Source organism: Acipenser ruthenus, chromosome 2 (assembly GCF_902713425.1).
Source record: "Acipenser ruthenus chromosome 2, fAciRut3.2 maternal haplotype, whole genome shotgun sequence".
In the NCBI taxonomy this organism is placed as follows: domain Eukaryota; kingdom Metazoa; phylum Chordata; class Actinopteri; order Acipenseriformes; family Acipenseridae; genus Acipenser; species Acipenser ruthenus.
Genome location: NC_081190.1, coordinates 66,218,565 through 66,239,648, shown reverse-complemented (window position 1 = coordinate 66,239,648; position 21,084 = coordinate 66,218,565). Strand labels below are relative to the sequence as shown.

At 39.0% G+C, this 21,084-nt stretch overlaps 1 protein-coding gene across 2 annotated transcripts in view; it reads left to right on the top strand.

Moving 5' to 3' along the window:
- tbc1d9 (TBC1 domain family, member 9 (with GRAM domain)) overlaps window positions 1-19,597 on the top strand; it is a 39,261-nt gene extending 19,664 nt beyond the window's left edge. Inside the window, exons 7-21 of one of the 2 annotated variants that reach the window (XM_034015472.3) lie at window positions 998-1,204; window positions 1,728-1,898; window positions 3,451-3,601; window positions 4,910-5,124; window positions 5,609-5,726; window positions 5,875-6,160; window positions 6,509-6,638; window positions 9,711-9,809; window positions 9,907-9,975; window positions 11,827-12,067; window positions 12,534-12,599; window positions 15,498-15,584; window positions 16,180-16,248; window positions 17,531-17,634; window positions 17,926-19,597. In XM_034015472.3, the coding sequence (XP_033871363.2) occupies window positions 998-1,204; window positions 1,728-1,898; window positions 3,451-3,601; window positions 4,910-5,124; window positions 5,609-5,726; window positions 5,875-6,160; window positions 6,509-6,638; window positions 9,711-9,809; window positions 9,907-9,975; window positions 11,827-12,067; window positions 12,534-12,599; window positions 15,498-15,584; window positions 16,180-16,248; window positions 17,531-17,634; window positions 17,926-18,660 (2,748 nt within the window). In that variant the 3' untranslated portion in view covers window positions 18,661-19,597. The remainder of the gene's footprint in view (window positions 1-997; window positions 1,205-1,727; window positions 1,899-3,450; window positions 3,602-4,909; window positions 5,125-5,608; window positions 5,727-5,874; window positions 6,161-6,508; window positions 6,639-9,710; window positions 9,810-9,906; window positions 9,976-11,826; window positions 12,068-12,533; window positions 12,600-15,497; window positions 15,585-16,179; window positions 16,249-17,530; window positions 17,635-17,925) is intronic. The other variant, XM_034015473.3, reaches the window with a different exon arrangement.
- Window positions 19,598-21,084: the final 1,487 nt, after the last annotated feature.

The window sequence follows — 21,084 nt, the reverse complement described above, 5'->3', positions numbered from 1 at the left end:
TAAAAGTGCATGCTTGGACGGCAGTGTGGAGTAGTGGTTAGAGCTCTGGACTCTTGACCGGAGGGTCGTGGGTTCAATCCCAGGTGGGGGGACATTGCTGCTGTACCCTTGAGCAAGGTACTTTACCTAGATTGCTCCAGTAAAAAACCCAACTGTATAAATGGGGAATTGTATGTAAAAATAATGTGATATCTTGTAATGATTGTAAGTCGGCCTGGATAAGGGCGTCTGCTGAGATGTGTTCCCAGCACATCTCCACTCTGGCACGCACTTGCCGATTCTTCCTGAGCAACATCCGAAGAATCCGACCCTTCCTCACCAACTATGCTACCCAGCTCCTGGTCCAGGCCCTGGTACTCTCCCGCCTAGACTACTGCAACTCCCTCCTGGCTGGCCTCCCTGCGTCCGCCACCCGTCCGCTCCAGCTCATCCAGAACTCTGCTGCCCGCCTGGTGTTCTCTCTGCCTCGCTTCGCCCGCGCTACTCCACTACTCCACTCTCTCCACTGGCTCCCGATCACCGCTCGCATCCAGTTCAAGACTCTTGTACTAGCCTACAGATGCCTTGACCAGACTGCACCCAGCTACCTCCAGACCCTCATCTCTCCCTACACCCCCACTCGACCTCTCCGCTCCGCCTGCACTAGAAGACTAGCTCTACCTCCGCTACGCTCCCCTGCTTCCAGAGCCCACTCCTTCTCCACCCTTGCTCCGCAGTGGTGGAATGACCTTCCTACAGATGTCAGGACTGCCCAGTCCCTGACCACATTCCGACACCTCCTTAAGACTCACCTCTTCAAAGAGATAAATAAATAATAATGATAATGATATTATTAATAATAATAATAATAATAATAATAATAATAATAATAATAATAATGATAATGTTGCTTGGCTGTCAGATGCTTTTATACTACTAGGACCCCTTCTACGGTGGCTGCTGCACTGTAGATTTGCTTTCTTTGCAGAGTTTGATTGCCATTGCTCTTTTATACCAGGTGACAATAGTGGAGAAGGCTGACAGTTCAAATGTGTTGCCCAGTCCTTTGTCCATCAGCACCAAAAACAGAATGACATTCCTCTTCGCCAACCTCAAAGACCGGGATTTCCTTGTCCAGAGGATTTCTGACTTCCTGCAACAAACCACCTCGAAGATCTGTTTTGAGAGGGAACTCACTGGGAGCTGCAGCAGTTCAGATGATGAGGTATCCACAATCATACACTTTCTTATCCCCTTAAAAAAATCTGCCTGCTATTGCAACATCTGGCTTCAATACAGAGCATCCTATAAATAAGTTATTGGTTTGGTTATGTGTGCTGTTATGCGGAAATGGTTGCGAAATCTGGTATTTTTTTCTTTCATAAGGTTCATTTTATATTTTACATATATTTTACAAAGAAGAATTAATTGATTTTCTCCTTTCAAAAATCGAGAGTTAAAAAAAAGTCTGGAGTAATATATGAACATGAAAAATGTATTAAAACAAAAAAAAAATTACCAAAAAAATAAATAATTGAACTTCCCAAAGTGTTAATTTAGTCAGAGCATTTTCTAAAAGTAAACCCCTGACTCAGTATTTATGTTACTTTTAGTATTTGTGCCACAGAGCATCGGATATCTCAAACCCTGCTCCAGCTTGCTCCTTTGCCAGATGTCATTCCCGTTTCTTTGATAGCAAAGCCTAACAGAGCGTAGCTGCATTGACAGATGATTATCTTGTGCTGTAGGTGTATTCAAGGCAGAGTAGCCTCCTTTCCTCCAGCCCTCAGCGGAGTCTGGGCTCAGAGGCCGATGGGGAGCGCCAGTTCAACCTGAACGACAACAGCGTCCCGACAGCCACGCAGGCACTGATGACAATGTACCGCAGAAAGTCACCTGAAGAATTTAACCCCAAATTGGTAAAATAAATGAATAAATACATTTTACATTAGTGAATCACACTCCATTCAGTGTGTGCATAATGTTCTACACTTTCACTATGATCATTTATCAGTTCCTGGCAAATCCTGTCTAATGTTATAGCTGAAGTACATTTCATGTAAATGCTGTGGAAACAGTGCTATATTTAAGGGTAAAACAAAAGAAACTTTGCGACAAACATGTTAGCAAGTGTCTTTTTCAATATCTGGGGCATTAAAACAGTTTAACCTCTTGATAATGTCAGCTCCCCAACACTCACATGCTGTACACACAGACTCGGAGATAAACACAGATACTCAAATGCAAAACTTTAAAAACATGATGTGACTGCCCAAGGGAGTGTTAAAAACCACCGGGTTTCAGTTCATCTCCCTGGACCTCATCTTACAATTCTGCACTGAATTGCACACACTTGACAAAAGGAAGTGAGAGGTGTCATAACATTGTATTAGGATCTCAACATGTTTTATGTGGTATCTGGTGGTTGGTATCAGTATCTCGCTATCAGTTTTGAAGGCTGTTATTGAGCCAAATCCACAAGACCTTCTGGTCGGGTCAGAAAAAGGACCATGGTAGATGAGGAACTGACTAACTGGCCAGTGTCATTTGTTCCCCTTTTCCCACCCTGGAAGCATGGTCATTGTCACAGCATTCATCTTCTGCTTGCTCTCCCCTTAAAATAATTTAATGCAGTAGTGTACCAAGATAGACAAGTTTGATGTACTGTGCTTGCCTGTATTCTACCATGCTTTCACCAACTACAGCAAAGCAGTAAATGCATATTGTAAACAAGGCAATATTACTGTGCAGATTTGCCATGGTAAACTTTTATAAGGGTCAACCCTGTAAACTGCATTGTTAAGATTAATTCTAATCAGTAATTATTCCGCATTAACAGCCCTTATGAAGAATTTCTATACATGAAATGTAATTGCAGTGTAATTTAAACATTGCAAAGGAAAGAATATCTTGTTTTTGGAGAATTAGAAATACTAGATAACAATAACAGTTTATTTTCAGTTATCGTTGAAACTGTGGTAAGTATCACAACAGCTCTGGTTGTATTTGCATTTTAAAGGTATTAGTCCCTGTTTGTAACAAACAGAAGTGGATTGTGGATCAAGTTTGTTCTACAATTTGTGACTCATACATAATATATTCCTAAACACACCTAAACATGAAATTACAGAATATATTAAAATGCACATTATTGTTACATGGCAGATACTGTATAAGGGATTCATAGCTAAAATCTTTATTGTATTCTTTTAGTGCACTATAATAGAGTTTGGACATTACATGTATCTGAATAATCAATGCAGCCATACATTTAAATCCAGTGATAAATGTTGTCTCGTAGTGCTCACAATGGAAAGCCGTGCTAGTATTAGTTGACCTAAATACTGTTGACCTAAATACTGTAGGAGAATTTAATGAAAATAATATTTCATTTTGATCAGCTGTGATTGTGCTGGAATGCTGCTGTGTGCAGAACACTGCTTATTAATCTTCATGTGTTTGCTGTCATAGGCAAAAGAGTTTTTGAAAGAACAGGCCTGGAAGAACCATTTTGCAGAGTATGGCCAGGGTGTGTGCATGTATCGGACAGAGAAGACCAAAGAGCTTGTACTGAAAGGCATTCCGGAGAACATGAGGGGAGATCTTTGGCTTCTCTTCTCAGGTAAGCAGGGGACTGTCTGCTCTGAACACGTGTGTCGCTCGAAGCAGAGGTATGGGTGCTCAATGCTCATTGGCATGCACTAGTCTTTTTCCCCTCACACTAACCTGTATGCCCTTTTTGTAATGTACTGTTAGAGTACCGCCTCCAATGCAACATACTTCCCAAATGCATCCATTTCCATGGCTTTGTCCTTAAATGTAGTGTAAAATACAATTTCCTGAAGCCCGTGCTATAAATGTGGCTAGTCTTAGTTGATCTTGGATTTTTTATGTTGAATTCACATGACAAGATAAGTCTAGCTAAACAAAGTGCATGCAACAGGTTGAGAATGGGACTGCGTCTCTCTCTCTCTCTCTCTCTCTCTCTATAAAAACTACACAGGAAGTCCAGTTTCAGAAAATAGGCATATATTTAAAAATGTATTTTTATTGATGACTTGACTATATAAAATATTTAAGAGATATATAAGACTAATTTATTTTAAACAAATCATAAATAAATTAAAGAAATTAAAATCTAGATATGTATTACGTACTTACACTCCTCAGTCACTCCACTGCGTACGTTCTCCAACTGCTTGTCATTAAACACTGTCAAATGGGAATCAGCTAATCATTTCTCCACCCAGTAACTGCATCCATCTCTCTGATTGGACAGTTCACTACAACTCCTTAGTATTATTATTGGTTTGTTAATAATACTGTCCTTTTTATACGCAAGTGTCAATGTGGTTTCTTATGTTAATTTTTGTAACGATCCTGTGCGTCTTCTAATTGCAGTCAAATGTATATTTTTAGATATAGAGTTTCAGTATTTGTTGTGCTTGGCTGTGAGCAGCCGTGTGTGTGTTTTTTGCACCTCAGTTGAAGCCATCTGTGATATGGTAGCTGCTTTCTCTGTCTGTGTGTTGGGCGCTTATTTCAAGCCTTTTGAATGCTAAGGGCTTTTCATTTTACAGCTGTGAGTGCTGAAATGCTATTTCAGAAATCCATTACTGGGGGAAAAAAAAACAGTAAATTACTCTTTGTGTCATAAAAATGCATCTCAAGGGCTACTTGATTGGCAACACCTGTGCCAGTTACACTAGGATTCATTAATTACAGCTTTTGAAAATAAATCATGAAGCTGAGGAAGGAAACCAGAACTTGATATTAAAATGAGGTGATTATTTAAATCTTGTTCATTCTCTTTTAAAGTCATTTAAAACAACGTTTCATTCTATTTCATTCCCGGCACTCAAACCGGTGTTTCATAATGTGCTATGCATGTGATGTCTCACGCACCTGGCTCGCCCTGATGTTTCTGCAGGTGCTATCAATGAGATGGCCACCCACCCTGGTTATTACGAAGATCTGGTAGAGAAGTCAATGGGCAAGTATAACCTGGCCACAGAGGAGATAGAGAGAGACCTGCACCGCTCGCTTCCTGAGCACCCCGCCTTCCAGAACGAAATGGGGATCGCTGCCTTGAGACGGGTGCTAACGGCGTACGCTTTCAGGAACCCCAACATTGGATATTGTCAGGTAAATCCAGCCATACCTTTAACACTATAAATTTTGAGGTAAAAGTAAAGTTAACAAGTAGACTCAAGCTAATGTGCATGAAGGGTCTCCTGGATGAAAAATCATCTTCATGGGATCCCTTAATTAGCCACTCGGTCAGATTATCTTCTGCCTACTTACAAGTTCCTATATCAGATGTCTGTTTTTTTTCCCCCCAGAAAGGATGTGCAGAATAAAGTTACTAAGCCAGAAAAAAAAAACTCAAACATGCCGATTTGACAATTTTGCATAGAATCTAGCCTTCGGTCCCATAAAATGTTCTGAAGAGGATACAGACACCATTGTTTTTGTTGTTTTGTTTTTTTGCTGTTCTCTTCTGCCACTGAGTTGACACCTTTGCCATGCCTGTGCACCTGCTCTGGTAAGGAACATTGTTATTGTTTGCAGCAGATGCTGTGCCCTTGTGTAACCTCTCCTCTTCTATCCCTGCTTGTGTACCTGACAGGCCATGAATATCGTGACCTCTGTGCTGCTGCTGTATGCAAAAGAGGAGGAGGCCTTCTGGCTGCTTGTGGCTCTTTGTGAAAGGATGCTGCCAGACTACTACAACACAAGGGTTGTTGGCAAGTACAGCTCCATAATTCATCATTGCATTACTTTAAAAAAAAAAAAAAAAAAAGTCCCAGTTATGTATGAAAACAGAATGTATAACTATACTATAATAGTTTAGGAAATGTTTTCACATCCTCCCGCCCTCCCTCTGTCTCTCAGGTGCGCTGGTGGATCAGGGTGTGTTTGAGGAGCTGGCCCGCGAGTATGTGCCCCAGCTGTACGACTGCATGCAGGACCTGGGCGTGATCTCCACCATCTCCCTGTCCTGGTTCCTCACAATGTTCCTCAGCGTCATGCCCTTCGAGAGTGCCGTGGTGGTGGTGGATTGCTTCTTCTGCGAGGGGATCAAAGTCATCTTCCAGCTGGCCCTCGCTGTGCTCGACTCCAACATAGACAAGCTGCTCAACTGCAAGGACGACGGGGAGGCCATGACTGTTTTGGGAAGGTAAGGATTCGTCTGCCCACGGTTGTGTCTGTTGATGGTAAATCTGCAAGGTATGCCAGGTGGAGAGTCTGCTTAAGGCAGTCCCTGCTGTTTATTATATTTCTTTGTTTGCAGTAACACATTGTTCAAAACTTAAAAAGCAGAATAAAATAAGGATGTAAGTCAAGTAGACACATTTTGGCTTGTATATTTTTCAGCGTACACTGAAGTACTGTAGGCACTAACCGGCACGTTGCACTAACCCACTCAAGGTGGTTGAACCCCAGGTGTCTATATAACACAGTACGTATGTACAGAATGTTGTGTGTTATTACTTCCATAATGGGACACTGTGATTCCTTCCTGTAGGTATCTGGACAGTGTGACTAACAAGGACAGCACATTGCCGCCGATCCCTCACCTGCACTCCCTTCTTACTGACGATGGGGAGCCACACCCTGAAGTTGACATCTTCAAGCTCGTGAGGAGTTCATACGAGGTGGGGATCTTTTTAAAACTTTAAAAAAATAATTTACTGGCCTGCTCACATACGGGGTTCTTCTTTTTTTTAATTTAGTAGTCGCCAATTTAGTTTTTTGTTGTTTTCTCCCCAATTTAATAGTGTCCAGTTATTTCTTGTTTAGCTCAGCTCACCGCTACCACCCCCGCACTGACTCGGGAGCGGCGAAGAAGAACATACACTGTCCTCCAAAGCGTGTGCCATCAGCCGACCGCTTTTTTTCACGCTGCAGACTCACCGTGCAGCCACCCAGAGCTACAGCGTCGGAGGACAACGCAGTTCTGGGCAGCTTACAGGCAAGCCCGCACCCTGCCAGACTACAGGGTTCGCTGGTGCGCGGTGAGCCGAGAACACCCTGGCCGACATAAGGCGGCGCTCGGCCAATTGAGCACCGCCCCCTGGAAGCTCCCGTCCTCGGTCAGCAAAGGAATAGCCTGGACATACGGGGTTCTAATTACAGAAAATATACATTCATAAATGTGAAAAATCTTTTATAGTGGCTACACCACTCATTTTCCTGTCCCTATATGTCTTTCCTCTTTGATGTTCCAGTCACCAATAACATCTTATTCATTTATTTTTCCAAAGGAACATCAAACCACTATAATGGGAGTAAATGTGTTGGAATTTTTTTTTTACAGGTTATTCTGCACAATTTTTGCCTTACCTGCATGTAGATTATTTGCCTTTTTTCAAGATACATTTTACATTTTAATCACCTATGTCAATTGTGAAAAAAAAGATGAAACAATATTTGTTATGAAACCCAAATAAATACACTCAAATCACAATTGCACACAATTCTGATTTCAACATGAACAACACGGTGTCAGATGTCAACATGAAAGGGGCTTATGAAGGGTTTGAAAGCTTAAGTCAAGCTTTAGCCTTCTAGAAATAATTATACATAAGTATACAGTGCAGTAGACTACAGTGGATTATACATTTGAAGCACAGTATGTTTTAAGTTAGATATGGTTAAAGGTTACATTTCTGCTTGTTTTAAATTCAAAGCAACTTAAAACATCATATAGCCATAGCACCTTGAATAATTGGTGTGTCAACATGTAACCTCACAGTTGCAGTATTGAGATTACTACATTTTTTTCTTTAAAAAAAAAAAAAAATTGTTCAAGCATAAATAATTGAATATAACTACGTGAAAAGATTACATTCTTTGGATATAACTATAAATATAGTCTGTTCACATAAAAACGTCCTAGATATTAAACCAAGATTTTTCTGAATGAGTTTAAAATGAGCTATTCAAACAGTGGAAGATCTAAATACAACCGCTGTTTACGTTTAGATGTTGGGTTTCACACAAGTCTCCTTCTTTCAATGATTTAAACCATGTCGGTCTTTAGATCAGTTGAATAAACCCGATGCTGTTTTTTTTATCCACTGGAATTGAAAATAGGGGAAACAATCTAATCTTTAGATATTTTTCAGACTACAGGCATTAATCACATGCTCAGGGCTTGAATGATCCTGTTATATAAGGGTCTTTGGAGCAGATGATGGCAGTTGGATGCTGAATAATATTTTCAGTAATCTCTTAATACAACAATGCAGATCCTGGGCACTGGGAATGGGTAAATGAAGACATGCAAATATCTGAAAATGTACTGAAATGTAAAAAGACATAGGTAATTGGGTTAATTGATAGCAGTTACGTTGGTACATTATTATTTTTATTTATTTATTTATTTATGTATGTATGTATGTATTTCTTAGCCGACGCCCTTATCCAGGGCGACTTACAATTGTTACAAGATATCACATTATTTTTACATACAATTACATTATGGCTTTCCATTTCACACAAACTCCATTCAGGGTGTGTTTTTAAGAATCATTGGGCCAGATTCACTTAGTTTGTAACATTTTACCCTTTCTTTTCTTTTAAAAGGAATAAAGCAACTTTTTTTTAATGAAAAAGTATCAAAGTATGATAATTTAAGCTACTCTTTTTAATCACTAGTGTTTCTTGCTGGTTATTTTACATGACCAGTTTAGTTTGTTTTGACACTGCACTGAAGTGAATTTGTTGTCAGTAAACGTAGATAGTTGTAGGATGAGATAGTTCACGCAGGCCTTCCTATTTGAAAAATGAAGGTGAGTGATAATTTGCACCACTTGGATTGCACCCCTAAAATATGTTCCCTTTATCCATCTATTGAACTGTCAAGAAAGATACTGAAAATCTAATCATGGTTAACATAAGCAAATACAAATACCTTGTGTAAAACAAGTGAAGAAATGGTTTGAAATGCTGTATACTAACTGTAACTGATACAGTGACGCAAAATATGACAGTGACAAAAATAGCATAAGTCCTGAATGATGCATGATTTTCTTCAAACAAGGCACTTGAACCTTAAAAACAAAGCACTGTTCATGCCTTGTATTTTTTATTTGTTTCGCTTTTTGTGGCAACATTTTTTTACTCCGCCAATGTTTTTTTTTTATTCAGTTTTTTTCCCCACTTTGGAATGCTCTATTGTTATTTGCATCCCGGTTCACCGCTGCAACCCCCTGGCGACTAAGGAGGCTGGAACACGCGTTCTCCGAAACGTGCTCCTGCCAATCTGTCAATTTTCGCACTGCGGATCCACAGCGAGGCCACCAGACCTATAGTGCTGGAGGACAACACAGATCTGATGGCTCCATTGCAGAACCGCAGGCGCCTTATCGGCCACAGCGGTCGCTGGTGTGCGGTGAACCGTGGATTCCCCTGCCAACCTAAGCCCTCCATACCTGGGCGGCGCTCGGCCAATTGTGCGTCGCCCCCTAGGAATCCCCGGTCACGGTCGACAGTGACATAGCCTGGATTCTAACCTGCGATCTCCAGGCTATAGGGCACATTCTGCACTCCACGCAGTGCCTTTACTGGATGCGCCACTCGTGTGGCAACATTTTGAACTCTGCCATACGCTCACACAGCAAGATAGCTAGATCAAGCTTTGTGTTACTGAAATTCTTTTGGTGTATTATATTAAATTAACCCCCACAATTCTAATCAGTAGGGTTTTTTTTCTCTTTTTTTAGAAATTTGGGACCATCAGGGCAGATGTAATTGAACAGATGCGATTTAAACAGAGGCTGAGGGTGATCCAGACAATTGAAGACACCACAAAACGCAACGTGGTGAGTCTGAACAACAACTTGAGAGTCTGATTGAATTGTGCAAAACTGAGCAAAAAGAGATTTGGATGGTAATGATTTTTTTTTTTGTTACTTCTAGGTACGAACTATTGTGACTGAAACAGCATTCAGTATCGATGAGCTTGAAGAACTGTATGTCCTCTTCAAGGTAATCTATATTGACTAATATGTTTGGACTGGCTTCAAACATGATTCTGTATTTACTCTGTGGAGGACCTGACCTTTCCAACAATGTTTTTTTAGGAAAGCATCAGAAGCCATATAAGATACCCATGACCATGAGTGGTAGCCACCTTGAATTCAACAGCCAAGCTGTGTTGCGCATGTGTGCTTTTTGTTTTTTGGTGTTTTTTGGTCAGAATTAACAGAATAAACTGATACTGATACCGATATATAGTAATATATTTGAAAGCCAATCATCTAGCAATAGGACTTTGAATAATTGGTGTGACAACATCTAACCTCACCATGCAATTTCAGTATTGAGAATTAAAATGAATAAATAAAGAAATGTTAACTATGTGAAAACTGATAGAGCACCAGTACATCATACGATTAATACCTTTCTTTGAACATTTTGTGCTGACAATGATTGCTTATAGAAAAACAAGTCAGGCCTACAATATGACGCAAAATGGAAGGCTGTCTGTACACAGGTCTTATGCAAATAGATTCACTAATACACAGTGGTACACTGTAGTAAAAAAGGGTCGAAAATGAAATACGGAAAACAGGTTACATTTGAAGCAAGTGGAAAGGCAAAGGGACATTTTCTGAGAGGAATAAACAATTTGCAATAGTATATAACTAACAAGAACTAACTAACTAAGATCCAGTAACCAGCCATTAAAATATTGTTCTTAATAGCTTCTTGATAGTTTTACACAAATACAATGATTTTATCCCTATTGGTAATTGTGCCTTTTCCTTTGCTTCTGATTAGGACATTAGAGTGGCATGTCACAGCCCACTGATTATCGTACCTGGTACTGAGATGAATGTAGGGCAAATGGAACTGTGTGAACCTCCTTCTTGAGTTGCCATATGTGACACTGGAATGTAATTGGTGTACAGTATGCTTCCTTAATTAGGAGTCTTCTTTCTGTAATTTGGAGTTCTTTCAGACAGGCTGTCTGCTTTCAGTGCACTAGCACTTCCAATTTCTGGAACAGTTTGTAGAGGATGATTATTGGGTCACATACGGACAAAGGGCAGATTGATATCAGTTTAGTAAGTGCTTAGATGAGGGGTGTGTGTGTGTTTGTACTGTGCCTGGTTGATGAAGTGTGTGTGTCAGTCAGTCTCCTTACGTTTCCCTCACACTGGTTACCTGTAAACACAGCTGCTGGCTGGCCTGGTTTTGGTGTCTGGGACTCTGCATCTCACCAGGCCTGACAGTTGTACATGTGGCCTGACAGTTGTACATGTGCCCTGCCTAAAGACAGAGGAACTGTCTGGTCTTGCATAGTGGTTAGATGTCAACATGAAATGGGTTTATGAAGGGTCTGAAAGCTTAATTCAAGCTTTACCCTTCTAAAAATAATTATACTTAAGTATACAGTGCAGCAGACTACAGTGCGTTATACATTTGATGCACAGTACGTTTTAAGTTACATATGGTTGACAGTAATATTTCTACTTGTATTAAGTTCAAAGAAACTTAAAACAACACATAGCCATAGCACTTGAATAATTGGTGTGTCAACATGTAACCTCACAGTTGCAGTATTGAGATTTACTTAATTTTTTCTTTAAAAAAAAAAAAAAAGAAATGCTGAAGCATAAATAATTGAACATAAGTGAAAAGATGAAATTCTTTGGATATAACAATGAATATAACCTGTTCACATAAAAAGTCTTAGATTGTTCTACTTATATATGTTTCATATGTTTTGCCTATTCAAGTGAAACAACACCTTTCAACAAATTGAAATGTGCGTAGCTTTTTTTTTTTTTCCATGGTACATTTTTTCTGTATATTGTTTCCTTTCTTGGGCAGGCTGAACATTTGACAAGCTGCTACTGGGGCGGAAACAGCAATCCTACAGACAGACACGACCCCAGCCTGCCCTACCTGGAGCAGTACCGCATTGACTTGGTGCAGTTTAAGGGTCTCTTCGGACTGCTCTTCCCATGGGCCTGTGGGGTGCACTCCGACTCGCTCGCAGTGCGCTTCTTCAGAGTCCTGGACCAGAACGGCGACTCCTTCATCAACTTCAGAGAGTTTGTCACCGGTTTAAGTATGTTAGATATTGCAGCGTCTACTTTTGTCTTGAAAACTGCAGAAACTACATACAGTAGACTTATATTTTTATAGTTGAGACTTGATGTTTTTTTCCCTTCTGTGTAAATTTGGTTTTGAATAATTTAGTTTTTCCTCCCAATGTATTTATCCTGCAGTTTCTCTTGTGTACAGCTGCAACACATGAGGAATCCATTTTACATTAGAATTCATCCAAAGAATGTTTTGCAAATTTGTTTTCCCAGATTTCTCCCAATGTATACAATAAAATACAATACTCCTAACACTCTTCCATGAGTTAAATAAAGTCTGCTACTCACATTGACGTTAACTGTTGAGAAGGTTGGCAGGTTATGTTGGTATTCCTTAAACCATAACTGATGCATATTCTTTGAGGAATTGGTTATACAAATGTTATTTATTCATATTAAAATAAAATATGTATTTGTATCTGTATTTTGTAGGTGTGTTGTGTCACGGAGATCTGACTGAAAAACTAAAGCTATTGTATAAAATGCACGTACTGACTGGTAAGTAAAAACCCGATAAACGTAACTAGAACTGGGAAGGGGTGCAACATTCCATTCCCAAATTATTGAATCGTTTTAACAAACTGCTGTGGCTTTAGCTGTGAAGCAAAGGGAGTGACCTTCTTTCGTTTAAATCATTTCTAAATTATGCTACAAATGGAGATGTAAGTTTGGAATAAATTAGAAATAGAGATCCTGCATGTTTTGTGGATGTTGAATATTTGGTTTGGTTAAACCTCCTTTGCAGTATGTGGACATTAAAATATTTGTGGATATGCTAGTATGTACACTATACACATATTTAGGCCCAATAAACATATGCTTTATAATGTAATATAAACTGTATGAAAGCCACACAACAGGAGAGTGGTTAAGATTTTGTTTATGCTAATGAAACACTTGGTTTGTGCTGCCTGTTTTAATTAGAGCAAGAGTAATTCAAACAAAATCTGTGAAACCTTGAACTAGAAACATAGTAAACAGGTAAATTGCTCTCTTGTGTTTGATACACGAGTCCCAGTGGAAATTAGCCTGCTCTTGCTGTGTGTTGGCTTTTGATGTTATATTCATGCACATATCATTGGTGTGGTATAAACTAATGTCTGCTGAAAATGTTTCAGCCCTTGCTGACTTGAGTGTTTTCAGACTAGGGTCCAAATGAATGTCTGACTCTACAGCAGGCTATAATTAATCAAGTCCATTTCAGGATCATGGGTATGCATTTGAGCATCTAACAAAATCATTTTAAGGGCTGAATGCAGAAAACCTTGGGTAATTGGAAGGTTTCCAGCATTGCATACACTTGAATTAAGAACTGCATATCACACCATCCTGACTAGACTGCCATATACAGTACATATGGCATCAAATTACTGTGTCAATCTGGCTTTTGTTGTGTGTTATAAATTTGGTAGTCTGGCTCTTGTGTACTATATATATATATATATATATATATATATATATATAATATATATATAGACGTGCTCAAATTTGTTGGTACCCCTCCACAAAAAACGAAGAATGCACAATTTTCTCTGAAATAACTTGAAACTGACAAAAGTAATTGGCATCCACCATTGTTTATTCCATATTTAATAGAAATCAGACTTTGCTTTTGAGTTTTTATTCAACATAATATTGTAAATAATAAAACAAATGAAAATGGCATGGACAAAAATGATGGGACCGCTAACCTAATATTTTGTTGCACAACCTTTAGAGGCAATCACTGCAATCAAATGTTTTCTGTAGCTCTCAATGAGACTTCTGCACCTGTTAACAGGTAGTTTGGCCCACTCTGAGCAAACTGCTCCAGCTGTCTCAGGTTTGATGGGTGCCTTCTCCAGACTGCAAGTTTCAGCTTTCTCTGGTCCATGTTCAGTGTGGTGCACACAATGATACCAAACAGCACAGTGACTACTTTTCTCCATTTAAATAGGCTGAATGACTGACTACAAGATTGGAGACATGTGTGATACTAATTAAAGAAACTAATTAGTTTGAAATATCACTATAATCAAATTATTTATTATCTTTTCTAAGGGGTCCCAACAAATGTGTCCAGGCCATTTTAGAATATCTTTGTAGAATAAGCAATAATTAATCTCTTTTCACAGCTTCTTTGCTTTATTCTATGACATACCAAAGGCATGCAAGTATACATGATAAAATAGCTTTTAATTTCATCACTTTTCAGGAGGAATGAAGCATTATTTCAATGAGCTGTAAGGGTACCAACAAATTTGAGCACGTCTGTGTGTGTGTGTGTGTGTATATATATATATATATATATATAAATATAAATAATATATATATATATATATATATATAATATATGTATGTTAGTTAGTTAGTTAGAATGAATGAGGAGGGTCATAGTGGAGCATCTTTTGTAGTATGTTTTGTAATTCATTTTCTGTTAAGTCACAGAATCGCTGTTCAGCAGTTGTTTCACTTTCAGCCATTTTCTCTTGTTGTGAGGAGTGCAGGGGAAGGGCGCTATGTTCCCTTTTGAAAAGGGGCGGGGCTGACAGTGATGTGAACCAATCACATGTCAGAGGGTGATTATTGCCCTGTGGTGTAGGGATGTTGGGCAATAGTTCAATCTGTTGTGGTTCCTATGATGAGGTTTTAACCAATCACAGGCCAGAATTTCCAAGCACTGATTTATTTATATATTGTGTTTTCTGCTATTATAACAACCTTGACTTGCATAAAGAAGGAAACACTTTGAGTGAAATAGCTCGCTTCACTCGATTTTCAAGGTGTGGTATCCGAAGCATAATCAACAAGTACAGAGAAACATCATCTGTAATTGACAAACCCACGACTGGAAAACCCAAAAAGCTGTCTAACAAGGATGAGCAATACTTGAAGATAATATCCTTAAGGAGTAGAAAGAAGATAAGCGTTGAATTGACAACAGGACCGGCAGAAGGCACAGGTGTCGTTGTCCATCAAATCGACAGTACGAAGGTCACTCTAAAAACCAGGACTTTAAGGATGTGTTGCAGTAAGAATACCTCTGTTAAGAAAGGGGATCAAGACTACAAGGCTAAAATATGCACAAGAACACAGAAATTGGACTATGGAACAATGGTGCTTTGAACTGTTGATGGATGGACAACGACACCTGTGCCTTCTGCCAGTTCTGTTGTCAATATTATATATACATTTTTTTCTATTCTAAATGGCTGTGAAAAAAATGTAATACACATGCAAATCTAAAATGTCAGACCTACAAAGTGAATTGCTGTTATTATTTTATTAGCTCTGCCCTTTAAACCCTTAGTGATCCACACTTTATATTGAAGTTGTAAAGTGAATCCAGTATGTACTGTTGCCTTTCAGTAACGTGCAGGTTTGATGTAATTAGGTGCTTCTTTTCATATGCCACAGAGCCAGCCCCTGAACATGAGGAACCTGATTCTGCTTTTGAAGCAACTCAGTATTTCTTTGAAGATCTCACACCAGAGACTTCGCACGGTGTGTATATATTTGTCAGTTTTTTCTGAAGATAAATGTTAGTGCTGCTCGTAACTCCATTTGAAAGGAGCTTTTATTCACAACTTAAATGCCTTCTTAGTTTCATTCAGTTCTTTGCTAATTTGTAATATTGGTTAATTTCCACAAGTTGTATTTTTTTTTTTTTTAAGTTTTGTTTAGCCTCTTCATGGTTTACAAGTTAACAGTCACTCACGATTAACTGCAGTGTTGTTATCTGTTTGCAGGGCAAGACATAGTGTAGGCTTTGTTCATATTGAATCTGTTATCAATAAACTTGAGCTTAGCATTATTATTTCTTAGCTTACTTTAGTATTAATTATTTTCTGATGTAGTTATGTTGAAATTAGCTTTGTATATAACGGTTATATCAACTAAATGTTGTTACACTGAACTGTGTGTTATTTTCAGTTTTAACTTGACAAATTTACTGTATTTGTATAAACATCTATAAATGGAATTACATTTAATCACATATATTCTACTTCAAGTACAGGAATACCAGTGGGGATCAGGGTGTATGCCACAGTGTGTGCCACATTTCTTTTTAAACAATATAGATTTTTCCTTGTCGTAGGACTTGATTCCAGATCTAAGAATGATAAAGATGATGGTTTTGTAACCGTCACCTTCAAAACAGAGAAAGGTAAGATTTTATTTTTAAAAGTTTATTGGGATGTTCTAACAAGTTAAAGCCTAAAATATCCCAAAATAAAATTAAAGAGTAGAAACAGGCTCTGGCTAAGAAGAAAATTATATTGTACATTTCAGCTCCGTGCTTTAAAATAAATTCTCTCCACACTGAACAATGTAGACAGTCAACACTCGAATATACGACACTCAGATACACGTCAGTAGCGTTTTACCCTCCTTGTATTAAGAATAAAATCAATCTCCATTGTGTATATATATATATATATATATATATATATAGATAGATAGATAGATAGATAGATAGATAGATAGATAGATAGATAGATAGATAGATAGATAGATAGATAGATATTAATGTAATAATTAATCATTAAACAGTTTTAGATACTGTGATGTATTTAAAGAAAAAAAATCTGTGATCTTTAGTTGCTTTTGTGCATTTTCATTTGCAAGTGAACTGTGGCATTAGGGCCTTATCGAGCACTGTATTCTGCAATTTTGAATACTGACTTTGGATACTGTTTTAATTCTGGAAACTGTGTTGGTTTCTTTTTATCTTTTGCTAAATTGCATTGCCTTTTATGTTTTACACAGTTCTGTGCATGGGTAACATTTTGATTTCATTTTGCTGTTAGGTCGTTAATGAGAAATTTTACATACTGCTACAGTACGTACCGGATTTAAAAGTTTGTACTGTATTACAGTCCACGTGTCCACAGTCGTCTTTTGGCAAGTGATATTTTCAGAATCATATCGTTCTGAATTAAAATACTTCTGTTGAAAATATAGTACTGTACCAACAAAACCAACTATAGTACATCTAAATGGAAGCCTGCTTATTTTAAAACACAGTTCTTTCAGATATGTATTTTTGACATTGTATCTTTTTTGTGTTCCCTGAAAAATGGACAAGGGTTGGAACGGGCCAAAATGAAATAATCAGATATGCGTCGCTCTCTTTTAACTGTCTCAACTATAGGGTTGGATATGTGCGTGCTGACTGTATATAGTTACCATGGCCTACATGGTAACTATATACATCAAAAGCCTACATGCCTCAAACACACTTTCCCTTGACAAAGGTCTGTTAAACATACCAAACTGTTGTGAAGGTGGCTCTTTTGAGCAAAAACTTTTTTATGGCTAAATTATACACAAATGATCTCTACAACACTGTTTGGAACATTTAACAGGAACTAGATAACTGCAATTATATTTAATGAAATGGCAGCCCCACTGCATTTCACCATAAATTGGTGTGCTTCTTTCTGCAGTTAAAAAGACACACACCCCGGACTACCGGACTTACTTAAAATTATGGAATCAAGAGGCTAAGTCCAAAATAGAAAATATGAAGGAGCTGCCTAAACTAAACCAGGTAATTTTTCACATGGCTTGCCCCTTAACTTTGTTGTAATGTTTTGACTTGTGTGTACATAAGCAATATTATTTAAAGCTCATTTTAAAATGTGTAAAGATATGCCCTCATAAATCAGTTGTTCCTATCGAAGAGATAATCTCACTTAATATATCTTTTTTTTTTTATCACAAGTGTATCTTTTTACCATGCTGGCACAAGGTTATTTACTGCCGACAGTGATATACTGAGTATTTTCTCCAACCTTCCAGAGTCTCATTAATAAGAAGGTATTGATCTGGTTTCCTGTAGGAGCAGTTTATTGAACTGTGCAAGACCCTGTACAACATGTTCAGTGAGGACCCCAATGAGCAGGAGCTGTATCATGCAACTGCCACCGTCACCAGCCTGCTGCTGGAGATCGGCGAGGTGGGCAAACTGTTCTGCATCCCTGCAGACAAGACACACCCCCCGCTGTGCCCGACTAAAGAGAACCCTCACAACCAGCAGACTGAGCAAAGAGACGTCTTCATCCCTGGCGAGCAGAGAGATGCCTTCATCCCTGGCCTGGCTGTAGAGGAAAGATCGGAATCGAAGCTTTGCAGCGGCAGTGAGCAGCCTCTGTGCTCCCAGATGGAGGACATTAAACTCGAGGACTTGTCCCCGAAGGATAACGGCATGTCTTCAGCCATGCTCATCTCGGACGACGAGACCAAGGACGATACCTCCGTGTCCTCTTACTCGGTGCTGAGTGCCGGCTCTCATGACCTGGACGAGAAGCTGCAGTGCGAGGACATTGCTGACGACACTGTGCTGGTGCGCAGCGGCCACGGCAGCTCCCTGCCCCACAGCACTAGCATCGACAAGGACTGGGCTATCACCTTCGAGCAGTTCCTAGCTTCCCTGCTGACGGAACAAGCCTTAGTCTTTTACTTTGAGAAGCCTGTGGCCGTCACGACTCGAATCACCAATGCCAAGAACATTCGGAAAGTTGGGAAGCAGGTCTCGTCCGCTAGCGACTATGAGATCTCTACCCTCTCTGGTTAAAAGATAATCATATGCTTGGTAAAAGGAAATGACTGTCCTTTTCTAAATAGATATGAATATGACACAAATGCACATACAGGCACTGGTATTTTCATGTAAGTGGGCCATGTTTTGTTTCACCTGCTGTAAGACAACTGAAATCCTGGATGTCGGTTATTGTATTGAAACTGAGAAACTGTTTTATTTATAGGCTATATAGACGTTTGACACTATTTTATTAAGTGCAAAAAAGGCAGTTGTATTGTCTGACTGTTAACAAATGTTTGTCCAATTTTAAGAGATGCTCTTGCCCAGGTAGAAAAAAGGTAATAGAGGGTTAATGTTTATCTTTGGAGAGAAGGAAATGCCATCAGTTAAAAATCTTTATTATCTATACTATACAAAATCAGCTTGCTGTACTTTATGGAGTAATGTACATTACTAATAACCTCTTAGATCATGTAAGGCAATGTATTCTTATGTAGTGATCTACACCTGTTCTCCTAGAAGCAGATTAACCCTAACGTATGTTTAGGACTGTATCAAATCTGAATTGTACTTCTGTGTTTTGACTACATACTGTACCCGATGTGTCACTTTATATAGCTCTACTGTATTAGCAGTCTATTGAAATTATGCTACGGAATTGACTTCTGGAGCACCTGCACTTTGATTCACTGATTGCTTTGTTTTCAGAAAATCTTTGTTTCTTTGTCCACACTGGGACTGTTCTCCTGCTTGTTATTACAGAATCACACCTGATATTGGAACACTGTACACACAAATAACTGGCCTTTTTTTATCATTGTTATTATTTAGATTGTTTTTATGTTGTTGCTGTAGTACTAAAGCTGCTGTTTTTAGGTTTTATTTTTTAAATGTTGTTAGTGGTGAAGCCACGCAAATAAGAATGTTGAATAAACAACTCCCAAATCCACAGGAATGTTTGACAGTTTATTTTACTAGTCTGTGTAGTGAAATCTCTTTATTTTCTGCATTTTGTCCTTTCACAAAAAACTGTAGATACTGTAGATACCTGGGGTTATCTTCAATGTAACCTTGGTGTACATTTATAAGCTTCATTTATATTTCCTAACACCCTGAAATGAACATTTCTACAGGGTTGATTAGGAGCAGATTACCTGGGTGGTCCTCAGTTAGGTAGCCTAAAGTAATGAGGGCCTGTGACAGAGCAAATGAATCCTAATCAACAATCTCACTCCTAACCTGTGAAGACACTGTATAAACGGAGCAGAGTGCCCTGTAATGGATGGCAGTTCATTCCAGGGTCAGTCGGAAGCCAGCCATCCAGAAAGAGGGGCGGGGCCACTATACCAGAAGTCAGCGCCTTAATGCGGTAAGCGATGTGTCAGTCACGGATTGGAGGAGACGCGATTGGCCGTGCCACCGAAAGAGAGCATGACGGATGGTATTTAGGAGAAGTGCCCCAGGACCCGTTGAGAGAGCGGTCATAATAAATAGTGTTAAGTGTTTTGTTTGTTTTTCTAACTGCCTGTGTTTGTCTTTGTAGACGGCTAAATATCCGAGAGCTGTCGCTATTCAGCCAGCATCAAACCTGGACTGGACTGCACTGCACTGTTACTCACTGTTCACTGTTCAAAACACCACTTGCACCTGGAGCACTCACTGTTGGACTGGTGATCATGTAGGTGTTTTAAAGTGTGTGTTATTGTATTATTATTTCAGGACTGAACCCCGTGGTTTGGACTGGCTGTGCACATTGTTGTGTATAGTTAGTCGGATTATTTAAAAGCAACAACAAAGCTTAGTTTTGATCATTGAACGGTTGTTGGACTGTTGTTTATAATCACTGCCTCACCTCTATACCTGTGCATGTTCACAGGGTCACTAGCCAGTAAAGCCAAGAATCCCTGCTCTAGATGCCTCACTAAATGTTGCAGACTTACACAATTTGGTAGCAATATTGCAGATCCAAAGAGATGTGCAGTGGTCCTGCAGTAAGCAGCGATCAAGCACTCTGCAAGTACATCTGCTTCGATTTCCGTGTTTTACAAAAATCAGAAAGGGGTAGTATTTTTGTTAGTCTTTTCAGAAGGTTGTCTATAATTATGGATTGCTCTTTTTAGCATTTGTGCCAGAATTGACAAAGCAATGAACATTCTCAGTCACAGAACAAGTGAGTTTTAATACAACGGGAAAACATTAAAAACAGGACAATACATGCTTCACATTAAGCACAAATGACCGATCCAAATATAGTTTCTGAGTTAGGCAGATACATAGCTAGATCTCAGATCTAAAAGTCATAATTGTTTTAACATTTCACAGACGAACAAGCTCTCCCAAGTTATTCTCCAACACGAATGATAATCTTGATAATCCTGACATGATGAGAACAATCAAAATAGTGAAAATGGTGTTGTCTAGTTTGATGTTCCATTGTCTGGTTAGGTGTTCCATTCT